This window comes from Microtus pennsylvanicus, chromosome 19 (genome assembly GCF_037038515.1).
Source record: "Microtus pennsylvanicus isolate mMicPen1 chromosome 19, mMicPen1.hap1, whole genome shotgun sequence".
NCBI lineage: Eukaryota > Metazoa > Chordata > Mammalia > Rodentia > Cricetidae > Microtus > Microtus pennsylvanicus.
The window spans coordinates 36,152,409-36,165,358 of record NC_134597.1 but is presented as its reverse complement, the minus strand read 5'-3'; the positions used below and the strand labels follow the sequence as shown (position 1 = coordinate 36,165,358).

Below are 12,950 nucleotides of genomic sequence, written 5' to 3'. Positions count from 1 at the left end.
GTCTCCTTAAAAAGTTGGTTAGCCATTTGGGCAAGAAACTGCTCTTCCCTGGCTGCATAAACTCGACATGCAGGACCCACAGAAAAATGACTGCTGAACTTGCCTAAAGGTGAGACCATCCTTTGGAGTCCCTGTGTCATGAAAGAGTCTGCTAGACATTCTGCAGGATACAAAATAAAGTGACTGAAAAACTGCCAGTATAGGTTTGAAATTTCTTTGAAATTTCCTGCTTTGTGGAAAAGTCTGCTGGATACTATGGGCATGTGGGCTGAAGATGGATGCCCCAACAATACAGAAGAACTTTGGGTGGCTGTCCAGGTAGCACGATGTCTCTGTCAATTATAAAATTTTGGAAGTTGCTTACAATTCACTTCCTGTTTACTTAGATAATATTATCTCCTTCTGGAGTCTTTGATGGAGTTGAAGAATTTATAATTATAGTTATAGTTTTCCTTAGTTATGATAAAAGATAAAATAAATATAAATGTAGGAGGTTCTTCTGTCTATGTATTGCTTTCATTGGTTGAATAAAGAAACTGCCTTGCCTTTTGATAGCGTAGAACTTAAATAGCCAGAGTAGACAGAACAGAAAGCTGGGAAGAAGGGCAGAGTGGCAGATGCTATGAAGCTCCTGCCCAAGATTGACGCTGGTTAGAATCTTTTCTGGTAAGTCACGAAATGGGTTAAATCAAGCTGTGAGGAAAATAAATAAATAAATAAAATAAAAAATAAAAAAAAAGATGTGAGAGTTAGTCAATAAGAGGCTAGACATAATGGGCCAGGCAGTGATTTAATTAATACACTTTCTGTGTGATTATTTCGGGTCTAAGCTAGCTGGGCATCCAGGAAGAACAAGTGGCCTTCCCCAACAAGTACAAATTACCCCTCAGTGCCTATGTTCCAAGGAGCTGTGGCTGCCCTGCATCTAAATCAGGTGAAAACAGAAGTGTTCTTCTGTTAGATCCAGGAAGCCTTTGCCCCTCTTCTGAGCGTCTTGAGTGCTATGCTATATTCTACTAAGGTGCATTCAAAGAGTACGATAAGTTGCTACAACGCTACAAGTATTGATGGACAGTCAATAGATGTTTCATGGTAGCATTTAAATCCCAAACTGGAGGTAATGCTTGAAAATATCAAAGACTCTAGCTAAATACACAAACACAACTTTATGATTTATAGACTGACTCAAAATAGTGTAAAAATCTTAATTTTGTAGACGTCTTTCATTTTTTTTAGCATGTATTAAAAGATCCATGAAAATTTGAAATTAGAATTGTACTATCAATGTCTGGAATATTATTTTACCTCTTAAAGCCTTAAGTGAATCTTTGTCTATTTATTCCTCATACTTAAAAATGCTTCAGTTTTGCTACCTGCCTGTCTGCTGTTCTTCAGCTGATGACTACCACTCGAAGAGTCACTCTCTCCTTTTCTCACCTACTTGCTAGCTAATCCCAAGACTCCATCAGTCCACTCTTTCATTCTCTTCTACCTTATAACGCTAACTCTACTTCCCTGCTGTACATTTATTTATTTTAAAATTATTTTTATTGACTATTTGGGAATCTCACATCATGTGCCCAATTGAGCTCACCTCTTAGTCTTCCCATGTCCTCCTCCATTCCCTGTGACCCCCAAAATGTCCATCTTGTAGTGTCCATTTATTCACTGGAGCACAGTCCTATTCTACTGGCCAGCCCCCTAAGGGGGAATGAGTCTTTCTTTGCCTATATCTGTGCCAGAAGTCATAAACTGATGAGAGTCATATGGGGGTGCTAGAGCTCTCCCGTGCCCATGCAACCACCTGCACAACAGTGTTGGGGTCCGGTGAGGGGTGGGCCCATCTCTCTTATAAGGGGTGGAGTCAGCTCTCCTGTTCCTACAGACATTAACATGACTTCAGGTGGCAGACCCAACCTTCGGTACCCACATGGGCTTAGGTGGTGACCTAATGGGCCTCAGATACCAACACAGCCTCTTACTGTCTCGGGACCACTGATTCACTCATGGCCATCAGCAGCTGCATGGACCATAGGCCTCAACATGGCCTGAGGTGGCTTACACATGGCACTCACATCAGCATGGCTCCCAGAATCAGGAAAGTCCATAGAAATCACCAAGGCATCAGGCAATGGTTCAGACATGTCACATTGTCCACATGGAATACAAACTTCATTGCATCCTGGGGCAAGCGGCAGCATGGACCACCAACACAAGCATGGTATCCAGTTGTATCACAGACCATGGTGGTCTTTCGGGGAGGTCGAATCCAGAATGTGAACCTTTCTTCATCTCAGGCATCGTCATTGCCCAGAGTCGGGGGATCCCATGGCCGAGGGACAGGAAGGCCTGCACATTTATTGTGTGTTAAATAATCTATATTTATTGATGACATTTTTAATGTAAAATTTCTCAGGTTGGCTTACATGGTTGGACACTTAGTCTCCAGTTATTTGGGAAGGTTGTAAAAACTCTTAGAAGGTAAAGTCTTGCTAGAGAAAATAGATCACCAGCCCTATTTCCTGTCAATTCTGTGACCTTAGTATATATACAGTGGGACCAGCTGCCTTGTGTTCCTACTGCTGTGTCTTCCTTGCTATGGTGGGCTTTTTACCTTCTTAAACTAGTAATTAAAGCACTTTCTCCTGTAAGTTACTTGCTGTCAGGTATTTGGTCACAGCCATGAGAAAAGTAACTAATAAAAGAAATCAGTACCGAGAAGGGGGCTATTACTATGATAAACTTTACCATGTGGTTCTTAAGCCCTTAGGACTGATTTTTATGAATAGAGAGGGGTGGAAAGCCATATAGGGGAGAGTTTGGAGGGAGGGAAGGGAAGGCAGAAATGATTAAAATACAATCTCAAAAATAAACGATAACAGAATTATAATATGCTATAAACGGAGAGTAGTGGGACTTCCTGTTGGGAGAATGGAAGCCCAGAATGCCAGGAGGTCTGGCTCATGGAATCTCAGAGGGGAACAGAAATCTGCTGGGAACCGGGACAGAGGCCATTCATTTTATACTCTGATCTGGGAAAATCCTGAGAACTTGAGTGAGGGTGAATTCAACACTAATTTCCAGGCTGTAGCACAGTGACTGTCGCTCCTCTAAGCCAGGTCTACAGTGAGAGAACACACAGGATCGAAAGATATGCAAAGAGGGGTAGAAAGCGGCCTGAGTAAACTGACAAATGCAGGCAAGGAAGACTCAAAACTAGACGTTAATGTTAAAGGAGTGTATCTCACTAAAGAGAAACCTCGTGCTCTGCACAGGAAAATAGGAATATACCCGAGGAAACAATGACACCCACCTGGGGCTCCAGCTTGTGATAACCCAAATTTATTTGTAATGAAAGAGCCTGACCCGAGACTGATGCTGGTGTCTCCTACTCAAAAACACCTGCCGAAAGGGGATTTTCAAAGATTCAGCTGTCAAAGAATACAGAGGGTTCCATCACACTAACCAAGGCAGCCAGATAACCTTTGAGCTGGCATCCCAACCTGGCAGCATCAACCACATGATACTAATTTATAGGATGGGAGACGTGAGGATAAGAGTATCATGGAAAATGTACCATGGTTTCAGAGAGCCACTGAAGCCAGGCAGGGTGTGGTAGTCCCTGAAAGGGGAATTATGTGAAGCTGTGAAGGCGAAGTCTAAGTGGAAATAAGGAACCTGTAATGCTAGAGATGGCAGGGCAATAGAACATCTGCTGAGAAAAGCTGATATTGGAGTTGGAGCAGCTCCAGAAGCTGGAGAAGCAGGCAGCCAACCTAGAAAGGTATGGCTATCCACACCATCCAGAGCTTAGGTGACTCTATCATGAGACCTAGACGCCACCCATGCAGCTCCAGGATCTGGCGTTCAACATTTTGGGTTTCAGTCTGTCCTTCCTATGCTTCTGTCCCCTGTTTTTATGTGAGTGTTTACTTTATGGCTTTGTATGTAATAAGTGAGTAACTTTGTTTTTAGCCAGGGCTCACAACTGTTGATTTTATTCTGAGTCTGAGGAAAAAAAAAAAAGTTGGGATTTTTAACCATGCTGAGATTGTTGAAGACCGTGGACTTCTGCATTGTGAGATAATTAAGAGCCTATAAAGATCAGAGCCAGATTGTTGCGGTCTGAATGTGAATTGGCCTTCATAGCTCTGTGTTTGAACCCTCCACCCTCAGATGGCAACTCTGTTTGGGACAATTTGAAATATTTAGGAGGTAGATCTTGCAGGAAGAGGTGAGCTAAGAGGGGCAGGCTTTGAGATCTCATAGAATTGATATCGTTCTTGCCTCTTCTCCATGCCCTCATTTCAGATGTGATGTGATAGAGTTGTCTTCTGCAAGGACATTTTTGTCATGGCAGACTATATCCCTTCTTAAACTAAAAAATAAACTCTTTCTCCATTAAGAAGCTTTTTATTTTAAATCAGGTATCTGGTCACAACAACAAGAAAAATAACCAATGCTCAAAGCAAATACAGAAGCAATAACATTGCCAGTGTCTTATGCGACCACATTACCATGGCCTCGGATGTCATGATATTTTTCACAAATTTTCTAAATTAATCTAGGCATTTAGGAGGGAAGGTAGAGACTCTTCTCATTCATCTCCTTTCTATACACCTATAGAACTGTCAACATTTGATTCTTTCCAGTAGCATGCTTTCAAACATTGAGACTCAGTCTTAGGATACAGGTGCCCAGTCACAACTGTTTGTCTACCTGTTGACAGAAGAGACAAAGTCCAAAGCTTTCAGTTTGACATCCACAGTGCTCTCTATCATTTTTACAGTAATGTTTGGGTGAAAATCTTCCTTCTTGTTCAACCGCCACAGTTCAGCACTGAAAAACATCCCCCAAATGGATCCTTCTTCCATTATTAACGCTAATGACATCTACTCTTTGAGTATTTTGTCCATAACCACCCTGTAATAAGATGCTTTTCTGATATAATAGGCCTCATTCAGTTCAGACTTACTGAAATATAAGCCCAGAAGAAAAGTACTTTAAAGAGCATTTCACAGGTTTCTAACGGGAGATAATGGGAGATTTCCCTGAATAATTCACTCTGTCATCATCTCACATTCTCCTTTCGGTATGATGCTTTACCTTACATGACTAAACTCACAAATGTTCCATCTAAAGTCTTCAATGAGTCTTTTTATCGTTTGAATATAAAATATCCCTCAGGCTCATGTATTGAATGCTTGGCCACAAGATCCTGACAGTTGCCTTGCAAGGTTGGAAACTGTAGAAGGTAGGATTCAGCTAGAGAACGTGGGTCACTCTAGGCATGGCTTTGATTGACAGATCCTCTAGGTGTCATCTAATGATTCCTGTCTGCAATGAGGTATCAGCCTTTTTTATCACACGCTCCCATTAGCATGATGTACTATGTCACTAATTCAGAGTCAACGTAGAGAAAGATTATAGACTAAAATGTATGAAATTGGATTCCAAAACTAAATCTTCTTTCATCAGTTGTTCAGGTATTTTGTCCCAGAAACATAAATTCTGATGAGTGAGACTCAGCGTTACTTCTCAGCTCAAGTAAATGAGCAGCACCAAAGTCAAACATAATTTAAGTTTCACCATTTTCTTGCAATAGGAACCACCATTCATTGTGCAGTTACTTCTGTTCTTAGTATTTAGCATAGGCCAGGGTCTTTCTACTGACACAAAGGTCATTCGTTAGATTCCTAACTAGAAACTGAATCACTTTCTCCCAGAAGGCCCAGTAATGTTTTATTAATTTGTATACTTATTATTGTGAAACATAGAAGGAATAAGATAAATGACTTCATTTTGGGAGATTTATGCATCTAATTTGAATAAGCTGCTTCCAGGGAGAAATTGATTTTCAGAAGCTTGCAAAACTGCAATGGATAAAAGGTTGACTTCCCAACAAAGAGTAGTTAACAGTATGATGTTCATTTGCAAACAAAAACCCTAAATTTGATGGGAAAACTACCTCAAAATGCATCAGAATAATAATATAATATAACATATATAACTTTCATACTACCTGAAGGGAAGGAGGGGCTACTGCCATGCCAAGTAGAAGATAGAAGTCATGAATATTGCTGAATATCAGCTAAACCCCAACAACAAAGAGTTATTAAGACTCCAAAGTCCATAGATGTTTGTTTTTTATTAAGAATCCCTGAGCGAGGAAACATAATAACTACAAATGACAAGAAAAATGAAATCCAACACTATATGTCTCTTGTGAGAAAGATTGTGACCACTGATAAAGTCCTACTGAGAGAAAACTAATAAAATCAAATCCAATAAGCTTCTAGATCTAACTTGAAATACAGGGTCTGAAGAGGATAACACTATAACTTCAGTATATCAGGGGGGAAATCAAAATTACACAGGCAACCCAGCTGGGAGAAACAGAAATTCTATTGAAAATGTAATTCAAGTGCTAAGAGGAAGCAGAAACAAACACTACAATTCAAAGGATTTCTAGAAACAAAGTAGGTAATTATTATGTGTGTCCTGTTGAAATTTTCATTTGAACAACTACAATCTTTATATATATTGTGGTTTTGAAAAGATGATAAACCCCAAGAGATTTAGTAACTATTGAACAAAGTTTTATTTTCTAATACTTTTCAGTGCCCAATGATTTAAAAAGTTATATTTTTTGACTTTATTATTTATAACACATATTCCTACCAAACCAACCATTCATTCTCACCTTCTATTAGTATTATCTTTCACAAGCACCTAAGAATTAGGAGCAGCTATCATTTCATCCCAAGAAATTTATTTTCCAGATTTCCACATGACTCCTATTTAAACACATATATCTCAACATTCAAACCCATCATTCACATCTGAGAGGGAACATGCAATGTTTTCTTCCTGTGTCTAGGTTATCTCACTCAGAATGATAGCTTTTAACTCTATCCATTGTAGTAGTAAGGAGCGCGGCGGGGCTGCGTCCACAACACCCCAGCCGCCTGCTCGGCTAGCTTATGCCCCAAAATAATTACATGGACACTGTATTCTTTTAAACACTGCTTTGGCCCATTCCTACCTAGCCTCTTCTAGGCTAACTCTCGCACCTGGACTAGCCCATTTCTTATCATCTGTATAGCACCGGTCTTACCGGGAAGATTCTAGCCTAAGTCCATCCTGGGTCAGAGCTTCATAGCATGCATCTTCCCTGGAGCAGGGAGCATGGCATCTATCTGAGGCGTCTGCTCCAGAGAGGAGAGCTGTCGAGTCTCAGCTCACTTCCTCTTCCTCTCAGCGTTTTGTTCTGTTTACTCCTCCCACATATCTTCTAACCAATGAAATGGGCCAAGGCAGTTCCTTTATTAGCCAATGACCTTCCTCCATCAATCCATCTATCTGAAAATTTCATAATTTCATTGATGTGGGAGGGTCATTTGTCTATCTGTTGCTTTCATTGGTTAATTAATAAAGAAACTGCTTGGCCTTTGATAGGACAGCAGCTTAGATAGGCAGAGTGGACAAAACTGAATTCTGGGAGGGAGAAGGCAGTGAGCCAGACGCCATGCTGCTGGAGGGGGGTCAAGAAACTGCTTGGCCTCTGATAGGACAGAAAATTAGGTAGGCGGAGTAGACAGAACAGAATGCTGGGAGAAAGAAGCTGAGTCAGGAGTAGCCATGATTCTCCCACTCCAGACAGACGAAGGTAAGATCTTTCCTGGTAAGCCAGGTTGTGGTGCTACACAGAATATTAGAAATGGGTTAGATCAATGTGTAAAAGCTAGCCAATAAGAGGCTGGAACTAATGGGCCAGGCAATGTTTAAAAGAATACAGTTTCTGTGTAACTATTTCAGGTAAAGCTAGCCTTATGGGAGCCGGCGGCAGCCCGCATCTCCACATCCATTTATATTTTATTTGTTCTTATAGATGAATTATTCACATTTTCATTATTCTTTCATCAGGTATAGGCATTTAAACCATTTTCATTTTCTGGTTATTGTGAATAAAGCAACAAAGACCATGGAGAAGAAAGTAACTCTTTGCATGCTACCAGTAGTACAGCTGGATCACATGGCAGATCTATTTCTACCATTTTGAAGAACTGTCATACCCCTTGCTGTAGTGATCTTCAACCATTAAATTATTTTCATTGCTACTTCATAATTGTAATTCTGCTACTGTTTTTAATCATAATGTAAACATCTATGTTTTCAAATGGTCTTAGATGACCAATGTGAAAGGGTCTTTGGCCCCAAAGGTGTCATGAACAATAGGTTGAGAACCCCTGTCTAGAGTAAGGTGAACTTTCAAAGAGGTTTAATTTAGAAGTCTTTTTGGCCAAAGATGCTAAATATTTTAAAAATATTTCTCAGACCAACAGTAAGGCAGCCAAAAGCTCTGCTAGATAAGGGAAGTACTCATCAAGTCTAATCCTTAGATGCAAAGTTACTGGCAATTGATGGCTTCTGAGGAAGGAGACTGAGCTTTTCTTCAGGATGGGTCCCCTGGAAGGATATTCATGCTCCAGTAGACAGTCCTATACCCATGCACATAAAAAACAGCACTAAGTAGACTCAATGGGTTTAAAAAAATTTATGTGAGTTTGGAAGGGGAAATTAGGTTGGTGCTGAAGCAGAGGGACTAGGAGTAGGTTTCATCAAAACCCATTATGCATATGTGTGAAAAATTCAAAAAATAAATAAAGAAATTTAATTTATGGATAATAATATAGAGAAAACCATATGTTCTGAAGAAGGCCAAGAGAATGAAAAAGTTAAAAATAGAAATTTAACAAATAAAACACAAGACTATACTAACCCGTTATAACAGACTAATGCTTCCTAGCAAAGGAAGATTAGGAAAGGCCATCAGATAAAGATGCCAAACAAGGGGAAAAACATAGGATGTTTAATAAAGATGAGTTGCAAACACTGAGGAAGCAGTCATAGCATGGAAGGGACTACATCTTCATACATCTTCCTCCCTAGTAAGTCGTATATATTTCTATACCTTTAAGTAGTTTTCCTCTCTCACATCTCTCCTACACCAGTGTATATAAAGTTTGTTTGTAGTGTTCAGTTTTCTAAATTAATACACAACTGTTAGTCATGATCAGAACATTCTATCAGAATAATGAGGTCCTTATAGGGATTCCAGTATAGGAGATGGGATGTTTTATGTGGAATATCTGCTACAGAACAAGATTTGAGCTTTTTTCCTGCCCTCTTTGACTTCCTGCACTCGCTATTTTTGATGATGAATTGTTTTATGAACCTGTGAGAAAAATAAACTCTTTCCTTCCCAAGTTAGTTCTAGTCATGCTGTTTCATGACAATGGTAGCTTTAACTAAGACAAAAGTTAAAAGACAGTTTGGCATCCAAGGCCTTGCCAGATATGACAATGTCTACCCAGCTACTTTACCCTTTCTATCTCCTTACCCTTCTGTGCACTTCAATTAAGCTTCCAGCTAATTAGGGTGTAAATGCTTATACTATATGTGAAATTTTGAACCACTTATTCCATCTGCAGGTTTCTTGTCTCATGTTTCTAGTCTCAAACTGAGACTTTTCATGTAACTATTTCTGCCGTCACTCTAAATGTTCTTACTCTCACTCTAACTGACTAGGGTCTTATTCATTGTCCATCATCCATACCCATCAAACATGTTCCTTTAAAGACTATACCAGATTGAATATGTTTCCAAGAACCACTGACACACTGTAGACATTTATGAATGTCAGATGAATCAGCATCAATAGAAATCTAGCTTCTATTCACATCATGATTTGAGATTATATTATTGTAAAGTTATAATTCAAACATAACATTTGCTTCAGACTAAATGGTCTTCATCTAAGCCTCAGATGCTGTCATAATGTGTTGAAAAATGCAACTGAAAAGTATTGGTTATAGGAAGGTGATTCTGGGAGGAAAAATACATAAACTCCTTCAAGGAAGAAAGAAGACGATCTGTGATCACATGCTTGCTATTTTACTACATCTCTACCTTTTGTGCAATTGCTGTTTTTCTTCTGTTTTACATTGTTTGTACTTTTTCTAATGATGAAGTCACTGAGGGCCAATTGTGAGTATGAAAGATGAAACAAAAGAAACAAAAGATTAATATTCAGATGTGAAAGTAATATTACCACAGCCAACAAAACTATCTCAATTTCCCAATCCATCTTTGGTGCAGGAGTCAGCCCCTTTCTAGGAGTAAGTGTGTTTTTAATTATATATACCATTAAACAAAATTTGTCTGCAGATCTGAAAAGAAAACAGCCACACTGGCCAACCTTGCAGAAGAGGGAGCAATGACACATGCCTTTAAACCCAGGAGCCCCAGTGATGCACACCTTTAAGCCCAGTAGCAACACTAGTTTGACAGAGAAATCCCAAAACTAGAGAGGACTATGAGATGGGAGGAGACATCTCTCATGCTCAGTCTCATTCTGAGATTCCTTGAAGCAGGTTAACCATTTTGGACTGAGGTAGAAGTAAGAGCCAGTATGAGGTAGAGGTAAGAGTCTGGCTGGTTGTTTTACTTTTCTGATCTTCAGGCTGAACCCAAATTTCTGTCTCTGTGGTTTTTTTTTAAATTCTGCTACAACCTGGCTTGGCTTTTGAGTCCTAACCTACCCCTAAGGACACACTTGCTCAGACAAGATTATTTAACTCTTATTCCTTTACAAATAGTACAACACCCTGATGACTAAGAATTTTCATAGGTATACTCATAAGTATATGAGTCTATGGGGGACATTCTCATTTTAACCACCACATTCCATTCCCTGGCATCCATAGAATTATATTCATACAGATGGTTTATATTTTATCTCATCTTTTGTGAGATTATTTTATTGCAATGGTTCAGAGATAGAGAGTGTACATTTTTTTCAGAGATTGTACAAATTTGAATTCAACACTTACATTGATATCCCTTGTCTATGTGGTCAAATCCATTCAAAATTGTTTGAATGATTCCAATTAGTGTCAGACACAAATGTTCACTTAGACAATAATAACTTTATATACTTGGCAACTCCCTATGGAAATGTTTATTAGATCTTTCTGTACATGGTCAGCTCTAGAAGAAATTGTTAACTCTTACAGTGAGACATGGCATCTGCATGAAGTGAGTTCCGCATAAAGACAGTGTAATAATCTTTCACAGCTCTCCTTGGTGTTGGCCTACGTACAAACTGTGTTATTGCAGAAACTCTTACTTATTCAAGTGAGCCTCTCCAAAGATGAACATGAATTTTATCTCAATTGGAACCACAACAACCTGTTGTGAAATTTATTAGCCCTTCTGGATTAGTACTTTAAACAAAGTAATAAATATTTCTAGTTATCATACTATGGAAGTAGAGGCAGAGTTAGGAGAAAGTTCTATAAAATGTTGCATAGCTCCACTGGGCATCCCAATGGGACACAACTCAACAAAAGCTCTCAACCTGCTATATGGCATCACAGGTATGTGTTATGCCATCTATTACTTCCTAGTTGACAGGACATTCCAGATTCTGCTGTTGATAATTGCATAAATGCTGATGAATAACTCTTTCTTCCAGCTATGCTCATGAGTCATTAAGTTGCCAGTTTTGATGTGAACCCAGAAAATTTCCCTAAAAGTTTCTGCCATGCCCCCTTCACCTCTTTATTCCTTAGACTATAGATCATGGGGTTCAACATGGGTGTCAAAATAGCATAGAACAGAGACATCAACTTTTCTTGAAGGACAGAGGGGCTAGAGTGGGGTTGGATGTAGGTGAAAATAGCCATGCCATAGCACAGGGCAACCATAGTAAGGTGAGAGGCACAGGTTTGAAAAGCTTTCCACCTTCCTTCTGTGGACTGTATCTTTAGGATGGTCGAGATGATCTGAATGTAGGACAAAAGAACCAAGAAGAATGGTGCCATAAGCAAGACAATGCTAGAAACCATAATTGCAATCTTATTGGAGGAGGTATCTACACAAGCCAATCTGACCACAGCAAGGGTTTCACAGGCTATCTGATCAATATGCTTATTGGTACACGTGGGCAGCTGAAAGGTGATGGCGGTATGCACAAGAGAGTTGATGAAGCCACTGATCCAAGATGTGATGACCAGTCTTCTGCACAGCCCTGCATGCATGATGACTGAGTACCTCAGAGGATCACACACTGCCACATAGCGGTCATAGGCCATCACTGTCAGCAGAAGAAACTCAATCCCACCAAAGCCCAGAGAAAAAAATAACTGTGCTGCACAGCTCAGAAACGGAATTGCTTTGTGTGTGGCAAGAAAATGAGCCAGCAACTGGGGGACTATGCTTGTGGCATAAGACACATCCACAAGCGACAGGTTGGTCAGAAAGTAATACATGGGAGTATGGAGTCTGCTGTCCAGTCTGATAAGAAGAACGATGAGAAAATTCCCCAGCACTGTTGCCAAGTACATCAGCAAGAACAGGACAAAGAGGGAGACTTGAGTGTCCCAGTTACTTGACAGGCCAAGGAGGATGAATTCATGCATCCACGTCTCATTGTTGGGTTCCATTAAAAGCTATTATCTGCAAAGAGTATCAGAACAAAAACATGTGCAATCAAATAATAAAAGAGTAAGTTTCTAAGAATATATAATACATGTGATCTGCCAGCCTTTTAAAAAATCTCACATCATTTGTTAGCATTCTTGATTCTAATATGCTTTTTATTAATTGTGTTTCAGAGACACAGGCCTATCAAAATGACTTTATAATGACTTTACAGGCTTCACAGGGGTAAGCTACACCCCCAGATACAGCAATGCAGTTCTGTCAGCTCTATGTCATTAACAGTTCCTTTTATTCTCAGGCAAGGAGAAAACTAAGTGGCAGTACAAGCATAGAAGATTAAGGACAGAGAATCACAGTTTCAAACTACCTCAAATACATTGATTGCAATCCTGCTGGTATTGCAGTAAGCTGCGGGAAGACTGATTGTGAAAGTGGAAAGATCT

The 12,950-nt window shown here is 39.6% G+C and overlaps 1 protein-coding gene across 1 annotated transcript; it reads right to left on the bottom strand.

Annotated features, from left to right (window-relative positions):
* Positions 1–11,555: 11,555 nt before the first annotated feature.
* On the bottom strand, positions 11,556–12,509 carry LOC142838226 (olfactory receptor-like protein OLF3). The gene has a single exon (XM_075953592.1). It carries the CDS (start codon positions 12,507–12,509, stop codon positions 11,556–11,558), a length of 954 nt encoding a protein of 317 aa, XP_075809707.1.
* Between the last annotated feature and the right edge of the window lie 441 nt (positions 12,510–12,950).

Excerpts from the sequence above, each read along its gene's own strand:
- LOC142838226 (XM_075953592.1), bottom strand. The coding sequence starts at position 12,509 with ATGGAACCCAACAATGAGACGTGGATGCATGAATTCATCCTCCTTGGC.